General features: G+C 37.1%; 1 protein-coding gene across 4 annotated transcripts in view; it reads right to left on the bottom strand.

The window, feature by feature from the left end:
* The window catches only part of LOC112054313 (tight junction protein ZO-3), a 168,978-nt gene that overhangs the window by 129,320 nt on the left and 15,237 nt on the right, over positions 1-24,421 (bottom strand). For all 4 annotated transcript variants that reach the window (XR_008251989.1, XM_052888429.1, XM_052888433.1 and 1 more), the window contains exon 2: positions 1,541-1,592. Coding sequence is in view for 3 of the 4 variants with exons in the window: in XM_052888429.1 (XP_052744389.1) it covers positions 1,541-1,592 (52 nt within the window). In the remaining variant the exon portion in view is untranslated. The remainder of the gene's footprint in view (positions 1-1,540; positions 1,593-24,421) is intronic.

The raw sequence follows: 24,421 nt of genomic DNA, 5'->3' as shown, positions 1-24,421 counted from the left end.
ACTGCATCGGTCCACTCAATTATGGTTCTTACGATTGCTTTGTAAAGAAACTGAAACACTTCCGTACATAAGTATCAGATCCATCAATCAGTTCAGTTTGTCATTGGGACATCACGGTTTCATAGACATTTATGTCAACGCTTCCTCTTCACGGTGAGTGGTTAAAACAATGCCCCTTTGATACCACTATAAAGCTTCTATACAACTAATTGTCAATTAATGTAATGCCCGACATAATCTCGATAAACAGTATGTGGCCTTAACCCATTCCTTGACCCCGTCATATATTTAGGACAACATATTTGTGTAATTTTTTAGAAATTAATATTTAGGGCACCTATTTGTAATTTAATGAGAACTAAATATTTGTCAGTTCAGTTTACATTGGTACATCAAAGAAAGAAGAAGAAAGAAAAAAGCTTTATTAGTGAATTATGCCACACAACACAATTTGTTCTATAACAATATCCTGCGATGTGTGGCACAACCCAGTAAACGGATCCAACTCAGCATAATGCTACATACTCTTTAAATAAAAAGAGCATGCAGCGCTGGTTTTCAGTTGGAACCGTTGACCAGATGCCGCCACAAACACAGCACACAACAACCTTATTAACTAAAATAATCACATTTTTATATACATACTAGCGGGCGCCCGCGACTTCGTTCGGGTCAAAATCCCGCGGGAACCATGGAATTTTCTGGGATGAAAAGTAGCCTATGTGTTAATCCTGAGTAAAATATATTTTCATTCCAAATTTCAGCCAAATCGCCGCAAAGTTGACAAAGTTTCATACTTTCATCCCCTATTTATCCCCTTGGGAGTAGAATTGATCAAAATCCTTTCTTAGCGGATGCTTACATCATAACATTTACCTGTATGCCAAATTTCAGCCTGATCCGTCCATTGGTTTGGGCTGTGTGTTGATAGATCACTATGTCAGTCAGTCACCTTTGAGTTTTTAACCGACTTCAAAAAGGAGGAGGTTCTCAATTCGGTCGGCCTTTTCACAGTGAATGGTTAAAACAATGTCCCTTTCATATCACTATAGAACTTCTATACAACTAAATGACGATTAATGTAACACCCATGACATAATCTCGATCAACAGTATGTGGCCTTAAACCCGATGTGATCATGATCTTTGAATAATAACTAAATAGAGCTATTCATTCTCAGTGCAAAGTATATCCAGTTACGGATATAAATTATTATTATTATCTTTTTACCAGACAGAAAGTTTTCTAAAACCTTTCAATATTCTGCACCATCGTTTATTTTATGTTAGCTTACTTTGAACTTTTCGTCAGGTAAAACGTCAGGTTATGTTATGATAATGTGGTGATATGTAAAGTCAAAACCTTATATATTAATTTATTATTCCATAAAAACCTTCTTTAAAGTACAAGAAAGAATAAAATGGGTTCAGCCGTTTTCAAGTTATGACGTGACCACTAACCAAAGGAAATAAATCTCTCCCTCTAGTCAATCACAACTGTTAAAAACTGTGAAAATTATTACTAATTTTAATATACTGACCTATTTAAATTATGATTAATCACCATGTTTTCTTTGGTATTGCTGTTGTATCCTGTAACAAAAACACAAACTATTATAAATATAGACATTAGACATTTACTATTTGTCATTAAGAGTGTGCAATATGTAATTTGGTGGTTACAAATGGTTCTGGATCCCAGATTCTGGAAAAGTTAGAAGCCTGATATTTGGGTAAATGATATTTCAAAGTGTTAACTTCGTTATGACTATACAAAATACACAATTTGTAAAACTTTTCTCGATAGTTTATTTTTTGAAAAATACTTGTTTTGCTCACATTTTGCTTTCAATCAGGAAAAGCAAACTTATTTTCTCAATTTTTGTTTTGTATAGAAAATTAGGTATATATCTTGAACATTGCCATTTTGATTTTCGTTATTTTGTTTAATTTACTTGCAATTAGGTAAAAATGGTTTTGGCGCTCACGTCATAAAATTTGCGTCACGCGTCAATCGCTCCGTGCTTTTCACTCACGTGAAAGTCATAATTCGGCGTCTCGTTTGCGCTTCGAATTTTATCCATATCGTATCGACGCGCTGCGCGCTCTTAACTTCCGGTTTCAAAATTTTAGTTCATAAGGACTAAGCTTAATTACTTTCCACATTATGATTAATTCGCGGAATCAGAAGAGTTATCTCTATCTCTCTATCCAAACTTCCATTTCCAAAGGCGTCCCATAATGGGACATCTCCCAACACTAAATTGACCCCATTCGCGTTCCGATAGCCCCAAACAGTTCGTACTCGTAGTATTGACATTCGTAAGTCACATTCATTACGATTCATCGGTCATAAATCTTCGGAGTGGAGTTAGTAGCATCTTTTGTGTTTTATTGTCCCTTTAAAAGGACAAAACGGTTAACGTAATTGGAGCCAACGCTGTAACCACCTTATATGGATGGAGGTAATGTTTATTGTTTACTATTAGATACGTTTAACAGTACTGTACCACAACTACTGTGAAAGGAATTGGTACATAGACGCGTCTAAAAATAGTAGGTAAGGTTGACTCTGGACGTCCATGACTAATGCGTTGATTAAGGTTGATTTAATTTAAAGATTCCGAGGAAACTCTTTGATTTCTGATATAAAAGTATCTCATGAATTTGTTAAATAATTTCAAGAACGGTTCAGCGGTTAAGCTGAAAATAATTGAAAAACCAACTCACTTTCGTTTAATTATTACCTCAATATATACATAAGCCGTGATAGCCCAGTGGATATGACTCCTGCTTCCGATTTCGAAGGATGTGGGTTCGAATCCGGTCCGGGGAATACACCTCCAACTTTTCAGTTGTGTGCATACCAGAGAATTTTCTTAATTCTCTGCGTGTGTGAAGTCTGCCAATCCGCATTGGGCCAGCGTGGGGGACTATTGGCCTAACCCCTCTCACTCTGAGAGGAGACTCGAGCTCAGCAGTGAGCTGAATATGGATTGATAACGACGATATACATAAGTGATACATGATAGTACTCGTAATTTATTATTGTTTTATATTATTTTATAAATTAATGTAACAATCATAAAATAACTCTTAAACTTACGAAACTTAAAATTAAAGTTACAAGGGTTGCAAACGCACCTTGTATGGTATATGTTCGATTAATAAAATGTCAAATAAATATTAATCCAAATGCAATGATTCGTGAATCATACTTTAATGCTTTAGTTTTAACGATTAAATTTTAACCGTAAACCTTGTAATACTTCCAGTTTCCAAATAAAATCTGTTAAGAGCGCGCAGCGCGTCGATACGATATGGAAAAAATTCGAAGCGCAAACGAGACGCCGAATTATGACTGACGTGAGTGAAAAGCACGGAGCGATTGACGCGACGCATATTTTATGACGTGAGCGCCAAAACCATTTTACCTAATTGCAAGTAAATTAAACAACATAACGAAAAACAAAATGGCCATGTTCAAGATATATACCTAATTTTCTATACAAAACAAAAATTTAAGAAAATAAGTTTGCTTTTCCTGAGATTGAAAGCAAAATGTGAGCAAAACATGTATTTTTCAAATAATAATAATAATAATAATAATTCATTTATTCATAAGAAAGTACAGAAGGTTTACAGAACAAGCTATAGACATACATACTTTCTACCTTGACAGTTGTATGAATATTAAAAGTAATATTATACTAACTAATCATTCCAATAATTAAATATTGAATCGGTGAACACGGTTTTAGCAAATAAAAAGAATACAAGTACAAGTAGCATAAATTGACATCAAATAAAAATATCTATCATTCTTAACATCACATAAATACTATCTAGTTTCAATTTTGTTTAAATAAGAACATAATTAATATACTAAAAAATAAAAAAATAAACTATCGAGAAAAGTTTTACAAATTGTGTATTTTGTATAGTCATAACGAAGCAAACACTTTGAAATATCATTTACCCAAATATCAGGCTCCTAACTTTTCCAGAATCTGAGATCCAGAACCATTTGTAACCACCAAATTACATATTGCACACTCTTAAGAACAGGTTCATTGTCCTTCTATAACTCTCCGTTGTGCTTGATCGTAATATCATAATGGGTTGTACTTCCAGTTTATTAAGTTTGCCAGCTGTTAAGTTAGTTATTAAATAACACCTAACCAAGCTAATAATACCAATAACGAATTTACAAGTAGGTATAAAGGCAAAATAAAAATTATGGAACGTGTTGTAATACGAGTAGAGTACAATTATTAGACTCAATACCAAGACGTCATGAGTTCGAACCCCCATCCACTGGAATATTGTCGTACCCATTCCTAATAGTCTTTCCTGAACGTTCTATGGAGAGAATTTAAAAAATATTTATTGTATTCAGTGGCCGAAAAGAAAAATAAAAAAAGGTAATTTGGATCTTGTGAAAACAATTATGTTTAGACAACATTATGCTTTCAGTTTGTTCATTATGTATGCTAATAAAAGTGTAATCAATGTAAAAATTATATAAAAATGAATAAACAGAGACATATTAAGAAAATGAAAAATTATTATATTTCTTCACTGTTGGTAACAAAATTAAATGAAACAAAAATACTTTTTCACTACTCTTGCTCAAAAACACTGTCATATTACCACTCCACAGCGGGGCTAAACAAGCATATTAGCCTCTAGGGGCTAAAGTAATTTTGTTTTTTTAATTCTTGTCTGTTACGAGTACTAGCCTACTATAAAACGGAGGAGGTTTTATTCGAAAATTGAATCATTATAGGTAAGGCTCTGATTGTTTTGAAAAATAAATAAAAAACTTTAAATTGGAAATAAATGCAGCGTTCTTTTCTGTGGAATGCGTTCATTTTTTTATTTAATTTTTATTGAAGACATGGGACATCCTTTACGATAATACCTTTGCCTTTTTCTCATGTGAAAAAAATAAAATTAAAAAGCGAGAATTTAAAAAACAAATAATACATACTTGATTTATTTCAGAAAATAATTGTAAATTTGTGACCGTAACTTTCATATATTTCAACATTAATTTTAATTATTATTGGTGTCTTCATCTACTGAGAATGGTGATCCTAATTTGGAGATGGATGAAATTTTCAATCTGTTACCATCAAAGTCCAGACGTATTTACTTAAATACTTACCTACGAAAAATTTAATAAGTGAAGAAAACAACAACAAATGGATTAACTTACGAAAGGAGTTTTTAAAAACTATTATCTCCCACGTTTACCTCATATACTTATATTTCCGACACAGTAGTCGGAAATTATGTTACCGGGTAAAAGCATCTCCCATAATATCCAAAATTGTAGACTATGTACATTTAATTTTCAATTAAATAAATCATTGAATATTGAACTAAACTATTTTATTTTCTCGCAATCGTAGTGAAAAACAAAGTGCAACACGTGAGGCTAAACCCATTATATACTCGGTTTCTATTTAGGCGGCCCTCGACTTACGTCTCAGGCCCTAAAAATACCTCCTATATAATGGGTCTTTTTAGCCCCTTGTATAACAATCTACTATATTAAACCATCTCGCAAAATCATGCAATCAGTAATTTTCTGGAGGAAAAAAAGTAAAACATGCTCCTATAGTTAGGAAGTAGGTTAAAAATAAATAAACAACTCATGTCTTCATTTTGTACTTCTCATATGACAATAACTAAAGACATAATACCATATGGCGAGCTAGTACGATTTATGACATCTCGACATAAACAAAGGACAATGGTCTGGTGTTTGTTGATAGAATTCATAAGCGTCTACTAATGTAAACTATTACAGTTTGTAGAAAATAATTTATTTAATTTTATCATCATCATCATCATATCAGCCGATGGACGTCCACTGCAGGACATAGGCCTTTTGTAGGGACTTCCAAACATCACGATACTGAGCCATCTGCATCCAGCGAATCCCTGCGACTCGCTTGATGTCGTCAGTCCACCTGGTGGGGGGTCGGCCAACACTGCGCTTACTAGTGCGGGGTCGCCATTCCAGCACTTTGGGACCCCAACGTCCATCGGCTCTTCGCACTATGTGCCCCGCCCATTGCCACTTCAGCTTCGCAACTCGTTGAGCTATGTCGGTGACTTTGGTTCTTCTGCGGATCTCCTCATTTCTGATTCGATCACGCAGAGATACTCCTAACATAGCTCGTTCCATCGCCCGCTGTGTGACTCTGAGCCTTCTTATGAGGCCCATAGTTAGCGACCAAGTCTCGGAACCATAGGTCATCACTGGCAACACGCACTGTTCGAAGACTTTTGTCTTCAGGCACTGAGGAATTTCGGACGAAAAGATGTCGCGAAGTTTCCCGAATGCAGCCCAGCCGAGTTGGATTCGACGGTTCACCTCTTTCTCGAAATTGGACCTACCTAACTGGATCATATGTCCTAGGTATATGTATTCGTCAACAATTTCGAGTGCAGCGTTCTCAACTATAACTGGGTGGAGCGATACATGAGCATTACACATTATTTTTGTTTTGCCCATGTTCATTTTCAGGCCCACCTGTTGAGAAACGCTGCTGAGGTCATTGAGCATGGTACTAAGGTCATCCAGAGTCTGTGCCATGATGACTACATCGTCCGCGAACCGCAGTTGAGTGATGTACTCGCCATTGATGTTGATGCCAAGTCCGCCCCAGTCCAGAAGCTTAAAGACGTCTTCCAATGCGGCGGTAAATAGCTTCGGAGAGATCACATCTCCCTGACGCACTCCTCGCTGCAACTGGATTGGCCTCGTAGTCTGATCCTGAATACGGACTGACATAGTGGCGTTTTCGTACAAGCACTTCAACGCTTGGATATACCTGTAATCAATTCGGCATCTCTGCAATGACCTTAGCACAGCCCAGGTTTCCACCGAATCGAAGGCTTTCTCATAGTCCACAAACGCTAAGCAAAGTGGCTGGTTATACTCGTGAGTCTTCTGTATAACCTGCCGCAGCGTATGGATGTGGTCTATGGTACTAAAACCTTTTCGGAAACCGGCTTGTTCGGGAGGCTGGAAGTCGTCAAACCTATTAGCGAGACGATTCGTAATGACTCTCGAGAACAATTTGTAAACATGGCTTAGCAGCGAGATGGGTCTGTAATTCTTCAGCAAGGTGTTGTCACCTTTTTTGAAGAACAGAACCACCACGCTCCTATGCCACGCCTCAGGCATCGTGCCCTCGTGAATGACGGAATTGAACAATCGCTGAAGGACTTTAAGTATCGGTTTTCCACCCGCTTTCAGGAGTTCTGCTGTGATTCCGTCCTCACCTGGCGCCTTATTGTTCTTCAGGTGTTTGAGAGCCACACTAATCTCGTATAGGCTGACGTCCGGGATATCTTCGGTATAGTGTCGGGTCAACTTGGCTCTGGGGTCTTTAGCCAAGTTGTCAACAGGCTGCTGAGTAGTCGTGTATAGCTGTCCATAGAACTTCTCGACCTCACTTAATAACTCGGGCTTGGAAGAAATCAGATTACCGTGCTCGGTCTTCAAACGCGTCAGCTGCCTCTGTCCAATAGACAGATCTCTGGTGAAAACTTTCGAGCCGCGATTGTTTTCAATCGCATTTTTAATACGCTCGGTATTGAAGTTTCGCAAGTCGCTGGTTTGCGACTTGGAGATCTGTCTACTGATTTGTCGGTATTTTGACGCATCTGCTGAAGACTGCAATCTCATTTCTTGCCTCTCTTCCATGAGTTTAAGTGTATGGTCTGAGAACTTTTTGGTTCTTTTCGTACGGTGGGTCTTATAGAACTTAGACCCAACGGAATGGACAGTTTCCACGAACCTGTTGTTCAGATCGTCCACAGTTTCGCAATTTGCAAGGCAATCAAAGCGATTCTGCAGTTCTAGTTGAAAGGACTCGGGGTTTTGGATATGGGCACGAGTAGGTCGGAGCGTAGACTTCACCAGTCGATACCGTTCCAGCTGAATGTTGATATTCAACGTGCCTCTAACCATTCGGTGATCGCTACCGGTTTTCACCCTATGGATCACAGAAACATCGTTGAATATGTGCCGTTTGGTAGACAAGATGAAGTCAATCTCATTTTTTGTGGAACCATCGGGGCTCATCCAGGTCCATTTCCTGTGTGGTGGCTTCTTGAAGAAGGAGTTCATCATAAAGAGGCCCTCCTTCTCCATGAAGTCAGCCAACATTTGGCCCCTATCGTTCCGTTGCCCATACCCAAATCGTCCCACTTTCAACTCTGAACCGCTACGTTCGCCCAGCTTTGCGTTAAAATCCCCCATCACAACATTGTAATAAGAGTTTGAGGCATGTATGGCTTTAGAAATATCCTCATACAATACCTCTACCTCCTCGTCGGGATGTGTCGAGGTCGGTGCGTAAACCTGTATAACCTTCAACGAATACCGTTTGGTAATTCGGAGGACCAGGAACGCTACCCTGCTCGACACACTCTCGACTTTTACAACATTGTTCACGAGGGACTTGTGAACGATAAATCCGACACCACCCTGGGACTGTTGGTCGCCCTCCCGGTAGTAGAGCATGTTGCCGGATTCAAGGATTATCGAGCCCTCCCCCTCTCTTCGGACTTCAGACAATCCTATGACATCCCAGTGCAACTTGCTCATAACTTCTTCCAGCTCGATGACCTTTTCGTCGGACCTCAAAGTGCGTGCGTTGTATGTTGCCAGGTCTAGTCGTCGGGGTTGGCAGCGGAATCTCTGCCGGAGATTCTTAACACCCCTTGCCCCGCCGTTACCGTAACCGCTGCCAGAGCCAGGAATAGCGGGGCTGCCGGGGACTAGGGGCTGTGTTGTGTTTGTTCTGTCCATATAAAGTATTGCCCGATACTGACCACGCTGGGCATGCGGGTTGGTCAGCGCAGTGCTAGATTACTCGCGCCGATGTCGCTGCTGCCCGACACCGGCCTGAGGCATTTCATAATCTAGCCTTTGGGAACGGATATACCGCCATTCGTCGGTCGTCAGAGCCTCGTCGGTCCATCTGCAGGGTGCACCACGAGCAGGTGAGGTTGACAATTGGGGAGACAGACTGGTACTAGCCTCCCCCTTACACCCCTTATTTAATTTTATGAAACAGAGCAAAAGGTCTAATTAAGCCCAAAAACTAAAATATATTCACATCAATTACATTTAAATAATTGAGTATGGCAACCATACTATTTATACGAATATTGCATATATCAGACAACTAGGGACGCGCACGATACCGAAAAGCCAGTATCGAATCACACACACAGGTACACCTATTTAATTTAAATTACTTATTTCTAATCATGACAAAATACTGCTAAAGTTCACTCTTACTTGGCGGCATTTTACATTTAAGTAATAAAATAACCAAAATGTAATAGTCAAACATGTTAATAACAATTATTAACAACAGTAAGCCATATGATATATTTTAATAATCAAAGGAAAGGAACAAGTGTTTACAAACGTATTTATTGTTTAAGTATGTTCGACATGATTTTAAATAAAAGTAAAAATAGTAAGTAATTTCCTGAAGATTACTTATTGATTACAAAAATAACAGTATCGAAAGGAGATCGATAATCATTAATCGATACTATAAAGTATCGATACTTTTACCTGTTCTTATGACAAGTCATGCACTATCAATTCAACTGTGAACTGTAAGTCAGTTGTCACATCGCGTCGTAATTTCGTTGTTTGCGTACTTAAGCGTCTTGTAAATCTTGTTGCATTTTTCCGATACTTATCAAATGATTTTCTGTACCTACATTCTTTTTTAACGACCGCTTATGTTTATGGACACCGATTCTCCCGCTAAACTACTGACTTAAAACACTATTGTATTAAATTCCACGTTGATTTTTAGATTTAATTATATTCATTTTTATAAAGTATGTATATTATCCATGTCTAAGAGAAAAATGGGGATCAAACCTACTTTTTATGTTCTTCGATCGAACCCAAATACCCGGCTTCATAATCGTGGAATAATTAAGACTTCAATTTAAAAAGTAGGTCTTTATTCGTTGTTGACAAAACATAACCTCTAAAACTTCAAACATAAATATCTCGAATTCCAGACTTCACATAATATTAAACCATAAGAATAAATTGTTAAGAAAATAATTATCTATCATTTTATATTTTTTTCATTCATAGACGCTTAAAAAAAATGTCGGCAAAAATTTGTTTGGAAATAGACCATTGTCCTTTGTTTACTCTTTTACACAATGCATCGTAAACGTGTAATACGTATACATATATGTATACAAGTCTCGAGAGTCGGAGACTAACAAAAGAATGGCACTTTGGTTGAAAGTTTTATAAACAGGATCAATAATAAGACATAAATGTGACATAACCACTAACTATATTTGGTTTCTTTAAAGTCAATCATAGAAAATCTTCTTTTACTGACAGTCTAGAGTCTAGACTAGTCAGACTAGTAGACAGTCTTTGTGGTAGCCCTTCCAAAGTTTGGCACGAAAATCAAATTAAAAAAAAGTGTGTCAGCTCCGTCGCACGAATGGAGTTTACTCTTTTCAATAGCAACGCCTGAAAAGTGAAAGGTGCGCAACCGAGGTGCAGCGCTGCGTGCGCGCCCGCCAACAGCGTGCACGTGCGTGCGGACGCGCTAGGCATGTGCACGCTATGGCGGCTACGTACGGTGAAAGGTGCGCAGAATAGGTTGCGCACAAAAAACGTACCGAGGGGTATAAATGAAAAATCGATTGTTAAGGAGTAAACTCCAATAAGTTATGAAATGACATGCGTTACGTTTTTTGTGCGCAACCTATTCTGCGCACCTTTCGCCATGCGCTGTGCCGCCAACAACTTGCACGCCGCGGCCTGCTGCACCTCGGTTGCGCACCTTTCACTTATAAGGCGCGAGTATTGAGACGTGCTTCGAGCTAACTTTTTGTTTTTTTTAACATACACACTTTTTTTTGTTGGTAAACAGTGCACATTGAGTAGGGCTTTAGTAATACTTATGTTAAAGAAGACTAAATGTATAGAATTGTAAAATAACTAATAGACTTTATAATATACTTCACATTATATATTTTACTCTTACAATGATATAATCATTAAACAAACAAGCCCAATAACATATAGTATATAGGTATAGTCGCCTATACAGCATACCCTATGTACGTCTCAATACACTCACAGCTAAATTAGAAAGTTGCGCACTAAAGGTGCGCACCAAAAACGTGACACTTTTTCGTTAGTTCAGTTGGTTTTACCCCTCGGATTTTTCTCATACCGGGCGCCTTATATATAAAAAATAGATTCTTAAGGAGTAAACTCCAAAAAGTTGGCAACCCTAGAGCGAGGGAACGACGCATGACGTCATATTTTTTCGAGTGTGCAGTCTCCATTGAATTATAAAACGTTGTCACGTCAAAAACAAATTCATTTATTTCAAGTAAGCTGGTTACAAGCACTTTTGAAACGTCAAGTTTGAGTATTTGTAAAGATGCTACCCGGTCCGGTTCAATACGTCGGATAAAGGTTTTGTGTCTAGCCTAGCCGTGATACACCCGAATATTGCGAAATAGTGCCGTTTAAACATCTTACAAAACCCTTACTTAAGGCAGTGGAAAGTCTAGGTTATCTAGCCTGATTGCAAACGATATCAGATTCAAGGTTTGTTAAGCAATTTAGAATAATATAATACGTATCTTTAATTTTTAAGCTTATTAGGAGCTAGTGAATTCCCAACATTTTGTTTATTTTCTGAGGTAATTTTTTCGCGTGTTATTGTTACATTTTTTAAATATACGAGTATAATCGGTTATATCGCTGCAGGCATGTCAGTTTACTTGATCGTCAGTGGCTTACACAAAGAAGGAACGTGTGTTCCTTCTTTGTGTACACACTTTCACACTTACTAACTTTCACACTTACACACAAACGTTCGCCTTTATAATATTAGTGTGTTATATATAGGTGTGAGTCGTGATAGCCCAGTGGATATGACCTCTGCCTCCGATTCCGGAGGGTTCGAATCCGGTCCGGAGCATGTTTTTTGGAAAGTTGGAGGTAACTTTTCAGTTGTGTGCATTTTAAGAAACTGAATATCGCGTGTCTCAAACGGTGAAGGACCCAACATATTCTTTTAAGGACCTGGATCCAACAACAACACTATGAAATAAACGAGTATTAAACTAGTCCACACTTTACAAGTAGGAGAGGTGGTAACTTGCATGCATGGTACATCATTATCAACCCATATTCCGCTCACTGCTGAGCACGAGTCTCCTCACAGAATGAGAGGGATTAGGTCAGTAGTCCACCACGCTGGCTCAATGCGGATTGGCAGACTTCAAACACGTTGAAAATTAAGAAAATTCTCAGGTATGCAGGTTTCCTCACGATATTTTTCCTTGACCGTTTGAGACACGTGATATTTAATTTCTATAAACGCCCATAAATGAAAAGCTGGAGGTGCATGATCCGGACCGGATTTGAACCCACACCCTCTCGAATCGGAGGCAGAAGTCATATCCACGGAGCTATCACGGCATGATACATGCTCATGCTAAATTACAGCTTTGTAGTACTAAGCTAAGCCGTGCCCAGACGGACTGACAGACGGACATGGCGATACAATAAGGGTTCCTTGTGGACTACGGAACCCTAAAAAGCTACTGCCTGTTTGTTTACACAAAGCAGTTTATTAACACGTACAAAGTTTGCTGACCTCTCTGCGTTTTACCATTTACCACCTTCTGCGAGTGCACTTTAACTAACTTCTATGTTTTTAAAAGCTTGTGACTAGTAATAATGCAATACCTTATGTATATTTATAGATAAATATACTTCAAAAACGAATCTCCTGCGTATTTGGCTAGTCTAGAATAACTAGGAATACCTACTCTACGTGATAAGTCCCCAAGTAGGTCAAACAACAAATAATATAATACATATTTATCATTTTTGCTGTATAATGCAATTTAAATTTTATCTAGGAAAAATACCTAATATTTATATCGATAACAGTGCAAGAGTAGACAGAGCATAAATGTCACACGAAAATATTAATATTAATATCTAATTTAGAATGTTTATTTCAAAAGAACGGAAATCATTAATTTTAAATTCAATCACTCGCGTCATTCAATCACGTTGTTTGCATCTTATTTCTATTAGAAACACGTTCATATCCTCTAGAACAGGAGTTTCTGGCCACTTTTCCTTTTTGCTGTGAAATTACACAAAATCATATAACTTAACAATAAAATAAAAGAAAGTGAATATGAATAACACTCACGATAGTTTAAATTCCAAAAAACCAATAAAGAAATAATAATTAGAATTAGAAATTGATAGAAATAAAGAAATAATAATTAGGATTAGAAACTAGTAAGCGCAGTGTTGGCTGACCCCCCACCAGGTGCACTGACGACATCAAGCGAGTCGCAGGGATTCGCTGGATGCAGGTGGTTCAGTATCGTGATGTTTGGAAGTCCCTACAAAAGGCCTATGTCCTGCAGTGGACGTCCATCGGCTGATATCATGATGATGATGATGATGAGAAATTGGTTTAATAAAAGACGTACCGCTAAGCAATTTAACGTTCCGGTACGATATCGTGTAGAAACTGAAATGAGTGTGGATTTTCATCCTATGCCTAACAAGCACGCAGATTGCATCATCACTTACCATCAGGTGAGGTCAAGGGCTAACTTGTAAATAATAAAAAAAAAAAAATAGCGATTATAACTTATTTAACTTATGTTACTATTTGCTGCATAGTTTTATTCCTGTTAGCTGCCATCTCTCCCCCACTCACTCAATATCCTGTAGCGATATTATAATAATTTTGTATTTCCTCCAGTAACAATCAAAGCAATAACCAGAACGAACGTGACCTCAAAATGAAGTCAATAATCTATATTTATTTTATCTCCTTCATTTTGTACGCTAACTGTGGTTTAATAGACAGTTTACTGGGCGACAAACTTGATTTATCCAACGGGAAAGCTGTAAATAACGTCTTACATACGTACGATTTAGTTGAAGATCTAGACGATTTGCTTCGCCCCGGTAAAAATGGTGATTCAAATAAGAACAAAGAAAACAAAGGGAATGAAAAATTTGATAACAAATCCGAAGATATGACAACTCCAGAAACTGGTAATATTTCTACAGCTCCAGTTATTAAAGACGATACTGAACAACTAATAACTCCTCGAGGAAAGCCAACAAATGACGTACAACCTGCTTCTACGACTGCGGTAACTAAATTAGAGAATACAGCAGAACCTTCTATGAATATGCTGCATTCTACAGGTGAAACGAAAACAGAACAAAGTGTCGGCACTTCACCTAAAGAACAGGCTGTTACTGAGAAAAATTAAAATTAAATTAGTACTATCAAAACGAATATGCTCAAAAATACGGTATTTTAATGTATAATTAATCCCATTGTATGTTTTCATTAAATATATATGTAATTAATATATTATAACCTTCTGAAGTTAGTAAATTTTTTGAACCATGGCTGCAAAGACGTTCTTTTTGTGAAAATCGAATGTCCTATAATAAGGAAATAGTGATCTGTTTTTTATAAATAAATGTAGGTTATAAATATAATTCTCGGACGCAGCAGATAACGTGATAGTAAGTTCTGACGGGCGGCCTCCGTGGCGCAGTGGTATGTCCAGTGGATTTACAAGACCGAGGTGTTGGGTTCGATCCCCAGCTGGGCCGTTTGAGGTTTTCTTAATTGGTCTAGGTCTGGCTGGGAGGCTTCGACCGTGGATAACACCCTACCGGTAAAGAAGTACCATGTACCTCAATCTTAACGTGCATCGGCTCTTCGAACTATATGGCGTACCCATTGCCACTTCAGTTTCGCAACTCGCTGAGCTATATCACTTACTTTGGTTCTTCTGCGGATCTCCTCATTTCTGATTAGATAACACAGAGGAACTCCAAGCATAACTCGCTCCATCGCCCGCTAAGTCTGTGATCCGTAGGAACTGGCAACACGCACTGTTCGAAGACATTCGTCTTCAGGCACTGACGAATTGTGAACGTAGCTGACGGACTAACATAAAATAACCTACATCGCTGCTATCAGTTATCTCGTCTCGTATCAGACAGAGTTTCCATGTACTTATTAAATGTTTATTTGTGATATTTATCATATTAATAGTCAGCCAATAAATATTAATATTGTAATAAGCCCCATATCAATACAGGTCACCCTAGATATCCAGAGGTCATGATTATGAGAGAGTTTACTTTCCTGGTCAGTAAGGCACAAAGCGAAAAATAGAACGCACGTTGCTTTGTGAAAGTAAGAAAATGAAGTTAGCTATAATCCTTTGTTTAAAATACTTGCTTTTGTGTGCAGAGTGTGGTCTAATTAAGGATATATTTGGCACCGTAACCGATGAAGTACACAAACTGACAGATGGAAATGTAGTTGTAAATACAGTGACGGGTATAGTTCAAGTAAAAAAAGGAATAATCAGTGATTTCAGCAACTTGATTAATCCAAATAACTATATTAATCAAAAGAAGCACGAAAATACGATCAGCGGACAACATCAACCACAAAGAAATGAAAATAATGATAATTTAGTACCTGTTCTAAAACCTACTGTAAATTTAAATAATATAATACAGCCAATCAGTACTAAGCCTATACCTATACCCGACAACAGACCTTTACAAAGTTCTACAATGAATACAAATAAAGAAAACAATCAACTCATACAAACAATAGGACTGAACAAGCCAATAATCTATAATAACGCTGTCAGTGAACCTTACATAACAGAATTCGGAATAGAACCGAGAATTGCTCGCCAAATAACTCCAGAAAACTCCGAGGATAATACAGATAAAAAACAAAACACTTTTGTAGAAGAAACAAACTTAAATAAAACTAATTTCAATGACAAAGCATATAATGTTGTTATAAATAATGAAAATGTAATGATTATGAACAATTTTGATGTCCCGCTAAACTTTAGTGGTATAGCAGAAACGGTAGAGGTAGAAGGATGTCCAGAAGGCTTTAAATTGGCTCCAGATGGCGCATGCGAGTTCTTCTTTGACACAAGCAATGGGAATGAAACAAGAAGCAAAGGAAAGAATCGCGCCAACTTCTCCGGAGGCTGTCTCATTGGGTACGCACATGGGGACGACGGCACGTGCCAGGAAGTGATTTATGATTAGTTATTCTGAGAATATTATAAAGCTGTTTATTTTTGTAAAATGTGTCTGTATTTTTTGTAGATAAAACATAGTAATTAATAATCATGCGCATGTCTACGGTCTTGAATGCCGTAAAAGATCTGTGTCTGGTTTCTCTAAAGCAAGAGTGAATAGACATTGTATTGATGTTTTATCTTCAACCAAATTTTTATTTATTTGATACTAGCAGACGCCACGCGGTTTTACCGGCGTAGTTACCGTTTCCGTAGGAATACAGGCATAAAGCTTTGGTATTTTTTTTTCTTGGGTTATTGGGGTTAGTGTAGCTTCCCAACAGTGAAATGATTTTTAAAATCGGTTCAGTAGCTTTGGAGCCTATTCAATGCAAACAAACAATCAAAGCTTTCCTCATTACAATATTGGTATAGAAGTATAGATAAAAAATAATAACTTCTTTTATAATAATGTAAAAAGTAGAATAACAAAATGACGTTAAAAATTAATAATAAAAATTAAGTGTCGATTTTTTACTTTGACTTCATCTACCACGCGGACGAAGTCTAGGTCGTCTTTTGTCCTATCGTACTAATATTATAAATCCTACTAATATTACAAACGCGAAAGTTTGTATGGATGTTTGGATGTTTGTTACTCTTTAACGCCGCTACTACCGAAGCGATTTGGCTGAAATTTCGAATGGAAATAGATTTTACTCTGGATGAACACACAGTCACGCATAGTCAGCCACATAGCTAGTTTTTATCCCGAAAAAATATCATGGTTTCCCGAGATTTGCGAAAACTTATGATTTTGATGATATTAATGATTGTTGCTATTTCACGCCTCGACTACTGAACCAAATTAGCTGAAAAGTATTGAGATATATTGTAGCCTGGGTTAATACATAGGCTAGTTTTTATCCCGGAAAAATCCATGATTCCCGAGGGTTTTGTGAAAAACTAAATTACACGAGGACGAAGTCGCGGGCGTCCGCTAGTATTAGTATATAGTACCTACCTAATAATAATTATTATTATTATTATATATTTACAATGTACAATTGTACATGTACACATAAGCGTGCATAAACAATATGTTATTTCCCTGTCGTAAGTAAATAAGATGTAACCATACTTAGAGGAAAGATCTTGATAATGTTACTCATATCTTGTCAGTGTGGGTGTATGTTTCTTATTATTATGTTTGACTACCTCTGTACTGAGCATAATGATCAGTGATTAATGATGAATAACGTCTGCCTCGAGTCATTTTGAAGTGCTTTTGTAAAGGACGTTGATGTCATTCCTTATGCTAGCCACTGACCATCCAATAAGTCCATGTGCCTGTAGCGCTAACGGCTTGACATCCGATAAAACTGATCGTGTGTTGGTCGCGATCTACATGATGTCATACACCTGTTATGTATTCTTTAGGGGTAGGGGTAGGCTTGAGTAGCTTGGCTTAAATTTTCAAATCGGAAGTAGTGGTACCCGCAGAGATCAGGGCAAATAGGTAAAAAATTGATCAATTACATAATTTACACAATTTTTTCTTTCAACCGTCTGTCACTAAGCGCTATGATAGAAATTTCTGTTCAAAATTCCTCTTTGACAGTGAATGATCTGGGGCACTATTTTTTACCTATGCAGAACAGGACATCACTATGACAATAAATATGGTATCATTATTTTACAAAGTGACATTAGCATCTGTCAGAAAATTCGCACGATTATTGATTATACTATAGTTTATATCTCATTGTACAGGTGTGCGAAACATTTTTCTATTACCTAGGTAGGTATGTAAATAAAGTAATAAAAATCATATTATAATAAAACAATATTTGTATGGCTGTACTAGACTTTATTTTTGGCAGTAGATTTTTTATGGTGCTTATAGTATTTTTTATTACTAAGTACGTTCATCTTCAGTCTTGAGACATTTAATAGATAATACAAATCTTTATAAACCTAGTTACCTATCAGTATCGTAACAATAACGTAGACGTTCATTCATTGAAAGAGCTCATTGAAACATATTCCCAGCAATTAGGCCAATCAAGGCCTAATCAAATCTGCGAATCACAAGACTGAATTCCTTGTAGTAGTAGTTATTTCTAAATAGGTTAAATAGGTATACCTACAATTGAAAAGTAATAAGTTTATAAATAAGAAGTAAATTAGTGAAAATATAAACTAATTTATTTAATTTGAAAATTTGTATGGATAAATGTTTCATACTCAATCACGACTTTACGGCTAAACAACGTTTGTGGATGAAAGTCAGTACACAATATATATATATGGATTACCGACGCCCCGCAGTTTCACCCGCGTAGTTCCAAATGACACTCCCAATTAACGTAGCTTTCTAGTGGTAAAATAATTTCAAAAATCGGTTTATTAGAGATTACTCCAACTATATCTCTTTATAATATTCCTATACATTAAGATTTATGGTTTGGAACAGCAAACAAACGAATTTTTATCCCGATATCTCATGGCATTAATTTTATCGTCACTCATACAAAAATTAAAGAAACAGAGAAATAAAACACGTCAATCATTCAGCAAAACAGAAATCTAATAAAGTAGAGCCAAAAGGAAGGCCATCTGGAAACAGGGGTCTATAATCGAGACGAATGAAAGAATTCTTTATTTGATTTATATTCAACCCTTGGTGGGGTCAAAACTTAATTATTGATGTCAATCGTTTGACATTTCTATTCGTCTTTTATGCGAGGTTGAAACGAAACTCTTGTTTGAGTTAACCATACAACTTTCTACATAATATTAAAAGATAAAGTGTGTCTATTTGTTCACCAATTATCCTAAAATTAGGAAAAACACTTTGAAAATCTATATCCGAGGAATTAATAGACATCTTCTACAAGCAAGCAAAGCCTCAGACAAAGAGTATTATTAATTCACTAGAGGATACCCGCAACTCCGTTCACATGAAATTCTGTTTTTCACGAATATCGCGGAAACCATAGATTTTTTTGAAATAAAAATGAGGCTATCTGTTAATACATGGTAAAATTCCTCTCCATTTCAAATTTCAGTAGTTCCCGCGTGAAGGAGGAACAAACATGTAAACACATAAAAAATGTCGCCTTTTTAATAAAAGCATCGATCTAATCTTTTAAGAATAGCTACACAAAAACTATTTCTTGCTAACTTTTCTATAGAATACCCTCATGACTTACGCATAGAAAGCATTCGGTACAGCTTTTATAGTAGTTTCCGTGAGTTGTTAGCAACTCACATTGTGAGTAGGATTTATTTAGTGATAAATTGTAAGCAAATAATAAATCAGAGCAACTTATCGCCGATACGCGGCAAGTTCCCAGTTCTCACAGACAGTAGCGACGATGATAAGTCGTCCGGTTATCATGTCGGCGAGACTAGAGAAACGTGGTTTAACTACTAATAACCGTATTTCAACCCAAAAAAAATCAAATAAAAATTGCTAAGTTACTCTATAAACACTAATGCCTTATATTTAAAATCACACTTCCCATTTTTAAAATGTTTCAAACCCCTGGAATACACATTGATTTGAATAATAGGTTGATTAAGATTATGTATAAAATTATGAGTAGGTATATTATGTTAAGATAGGTAAAGATTTTATCTCTTTATTACTGACACTATTTTACTTTTTCTGTGGCTGTGGCGTAAATACTTACAGGTAGGTACTTTGAAAAAAAAATAGACGCGTGCAATACATAGCATCAAAATATTGTATTACTAGCGGACGCCCGCGACTTCGTCCGCGTAAAAATTTATGTAAACTTCTCTACCTCTACCTTACCCTACTCGTAAACCTACCCAACCCTACCCTACCCTACCCTACCCCTATCTTACTCCTACCCTACCGCTAACACTAACCCTTCCCTCCCCCCACCTTATCCCTACCCTAACCCTACCCTACCCGTACCCTACCCCTACCCTACCCTACCCCTATCTTACTCCTCCCCTACCCTAGACGTTCCATATCCTTCCCCTACCTCTACCTTGCCCCTACCCTACACTACCCCTACCTTATCCGTACCCTACCCTACACTTTCCCTAAATTACCCCTACCCTACCTCTATCCTACCCCTTCCCTACCTCTATCCTATCCCTACCCTCAGCAAAATTGGTCCAGCATTTTGTGCGTGGTGCAATGACCAAAAGAACTATAATTTCCCAAGCGACTTCTATGCTAATACTATAAAGAGGTAAAGTTTGTGTGGTTGTCGGGGGTAATCTCTGGATCTACTGGACCGATTTGGAAAATTCTTTTACCAATAGAAAGCTACATTATTTGCGAGTGTCATAGGCTATGTTTGGTCCTCATATTCATACGGGAACGGGAACCACGTAATTGAAACCGCGGGGCGTCATATAGCGGCATTTCTGCGACTTTCAGAAATTTTGTATTATCTCCGAAACTATATAACTAATTAACATACTGTAAAGGGCAAATCTTATCTCTATAATATCCTTGTGATTATTAAATAATTTATTTTGATAAGGATTTAAGGTTAGTTGTGTAAATAATGACGTAAATCTTAGTTTAAAATTTAAATAATTTATTAAAGTACTAAAGGTACTATATCTGCTAAAATATAAAAGATAGATATATGGTGTCGCGGACTTTTTTGTAGAACTTTTAAAGGTTCAAAAAGCCTCCATACATTTATTTCAGTTATACGCAATGGTTGAGGCAGCGCATGCGAAAAAGTAAGTTTTTCGGTCTGACCTGTAAGAGAAAACCCGCGATATCTCAGTAGTTATATATGATAGAAATATAAAATATAGCCTATAGCACTCCCCGATAACGTAGAATTCTACTGGTGAAAGAATTTTTAAAATCGGTCCAGTAGTTCCGAAGATTACCCCATTTCAAAAAATTGTTACAAACTTACAAACTTACAAACTTACAAACTTTACCTCTTTATAATATTAGTATAGATAACATTTCTTGAAGAATATTTTAATAAGACCCAATCCAAAACGGATCAGCTGGCTAATTCACTATCTTTGACGAAATTGAGATTCTATCGAAAAATGTCATCCGATGCTTACTGGTGGATATCACACAATACGTAAATGACATATTGTCAATTGATTTGATGTATATTTTAATTAATACGTTGATAATAAACACCAAAATAGTGAATAGGCCAGCTGTAGTTTTTAAGAAAATGGCGGACATGACGTCATATTAAAAAATCTGAACGTCATGTTATACTTACCTACTGAAGTCGGTTAAATAGGACGTTATTTATAACTTGGTTCGTACGCTTGTTACAGTAACAAGTACATTAAAGTAGCAAGAAGAGTTAAGCTCAAGTAAACAATGGCGTGCAATTAAAATTGACGAAGAAAAGCTCAGACTAATTACATAAGGACTAGTATCGCGCACAAATTGACAAACAAAATTGCCTGTAATTTTTCGAGGCAAACGAGCTTAGATTAGGTATAATCTTTTTTTTTTTATTCTTAACAAGTTAGCCCTTGACTACAATCTCACCTGATGCTAAGTGATGATGCAGTCTAAGATAGAAGTGGGTTAACTTGTTAAGAGGATGATGAAAATACACACTCTTTTAGCTTTCTACACGGCATCGTACCGGAACCACCCGGAACGCTAAATCACTTGGCGTCTTTGCCGGTAAGGTGGTAACTAGCAACAGCCGAAACCTCCCACCAGCCAAAATCGTATACTAACCTAGAAGTTATTGACCATTTTCTACACCATTCAACTCCACAAAAAGATGTTTTTACGGAGCTCTTTAACCGATACAATTACAATTAAGAAACATCGATACTATAGAGACAGTTTTTATAATCGCATTAGATCGTTGATCATGTATTCTGACAGAAAAGTAATGTCTACCGAGGCAGGTCCTTATGTTATTAGTCTAAGAAGAAAAGCTTCGGAGATGAATCATTGAACCCGGTCAATAGCTGCCGTAACCAAACAAATTGAACACGCTTTACCACGGTTTACTCCTCTTTAAAACAATTTTTATGGTTCTTCATGGGATGGTGATGACCTCTATGGCGCAGTTGATAACCTCTGGTACGAGAACAGAGGTAGGTACTCGGTTTGATACCAGGCTAGGGTCATTTTAGATCATCTATAATAATAATATTTGAGAGCCGTATATGTGAGAGACGTGATAGCCCAGTGGATACGACCTCTGCCTCCGATTCCGGTAGGTGTGTCTTCGAATCCGGGCCGGGGCATGCACCTCCAGCTTTTCAGTTGTGTGCATTTTAAGAAGTTTAATATTACGGTGAAGGAAAATATCGTGGCAATTCTCTGAGTGTGTGAAATCTGCCAATTCGCATTGGGCCAGCGTGGTCGACGTGGTCTAACCTCTTTCATTCTGAGAGGAGATTCGAGCTCAGCAGTAAGCCGAATATGGGTTGATAATGATGATACTAATATTAAAAGAGGAATAATTTGATTGTTTGTTTGCATTGAATAGACTCTAAAATTGCTGAACCGATTTGCAAAATTCTTTCACTGTTGTGTGTCAGCCATTGACGATCAAGTAATCTCACATGCCTGCAGCGCTAACGGCTTGACAGCCGATAAAACTGATACTGTGTTGGTTGCGATCGGCATGAGGACATGCACATGCATATCGCGCTGAAGGCATGTGAGATTACTTGCCATTTAAACAAATTAATTAAAACATGGCTTTCATTCTTGTTAACCGACTTCCAAAAAGGAGGAGGTTCTACGTTCGGCTGTATGTATGTTTTTTGTTTTTTTTTTATGTATGTCCAGCGATAATTCCGTCATTTGTGGACCGATTTTGTTTTGAAGGGTTTGATTCCAGGGTGGTCCCATTTTTTTCATGTCAGGATCTGATGATGGCATCTTGGAGAAATCGAGGGGAACTTTCGAAAATCGTAGAGACGGCTAGTGCGATTGTTAGTGTATCCATAAGGTATTTTAAATCAATACAATTTTATGAAGGTTTGGAGTTGGTCTGATGATGGAGCCGAAACACAGACGATGGAACTCGTCAACGATTTACAGCAGGTACCTTTTGTTTGGGCTTGATTTATTTGTATTGATGAGAACTTTCCACATAGATGGGTTGTGACTGTGTTAAGGGTCTGATGATGAAGACGAAGGACAGTTAAGAGAACTCCTCAACGGTTCACAGTAGCTACCTTGTGTGTGGACTTGATAATTTTGTATTGATGAGAACTTTCCACCTGGATAGGTTGTGACTGTATTAGGGGTCTGGTGATGAAGATGAAGGAGAGTTAAGGGAACTCCTCGACGGTTCACAGTAGCTGCCTTGTGTTTGGACTTGATAAATTTTATATTGATGAGAACTTTCCACCCCTATGGATAGTGACTGCACAGGGGGTCTGGTGATGAAGACGGAGGACAGTCACCTTTCACGTTTTTCTGAATATTCATATTACGTGTGGATAAAGGGGGAGTGAAATTTTGTATATGAGTTAAGGTAGTATTTTTAAAATTGGGATTGTAGGACTTAGATACTTATCATAAGAAAATAACGTTTCAACTAATTGCTTATTAATTTTTGTTCACACTCAGTAGGTGTGCTAAAAATAAAAATTTTAATAAAAAAAATTCAACCACATAGGTAAGATGTTATTTTTTGCTTTTTAGTTTAGGTTAATTTTTGAGTTGGAAGTCGGTTGTATTTTTTTTATTAAAATTTTTATTTTATTAATAAAAATTACGTTAGGTAGGCAAAGTACTTACTGGTTCCTGTTTCAGAAACAAAAACTATTATTATAAATCATAATACATATTTATAAAAAAAACAACTATGCCAGTTGTATTTATAATTATGAGAGAATTACAACTCAATACGTTTAAAAGGTTTGTATGAATAATAAAAAATAATGCATAGAAATAATAACATTTATGTATGTATAATGAAATAACGTACTGTCTCGCTGGTTCAGTGGTTAGCCTTGTGATATCAGATCACGAGGTCGCGGGTTGAAACAAAAACATCATCGGGTATAGTCCTTTTCATGAAAGAAATCCCCCAGACGCGACGCTAATGTCGTGTAGAAACCGAGTGTTGTGTGGATTTTCAACCTCCTCCTAATAAGTTAGCCCGCTTCCATCTTAGATTGCATCATCTTACCATCACGTGAGATTGTAGGGCTAACTTGTAAAAAATAGAAAAAAATGTTAACCCTCATCGAAGGAGGGTGATGATTCTAAGCTAGAAATAACCTCCTAA

Source organism: Bicyclus anynana, chromosome 22, assembly GCF_947172395.1.
Source record: "Bicyclus anynana chromosome 22, ilBicAnyn1.1, whole genome shotgun sequence".
NCBI lineage: Eukaryota > Metazoa > Arthropoda > Insecta > Lepidoptera > Nymphalidae > Bicyclus > Bicyclus anynana.
This window is presented reverse-complemented; position numbering and strand designations above follow the sequence as displayed.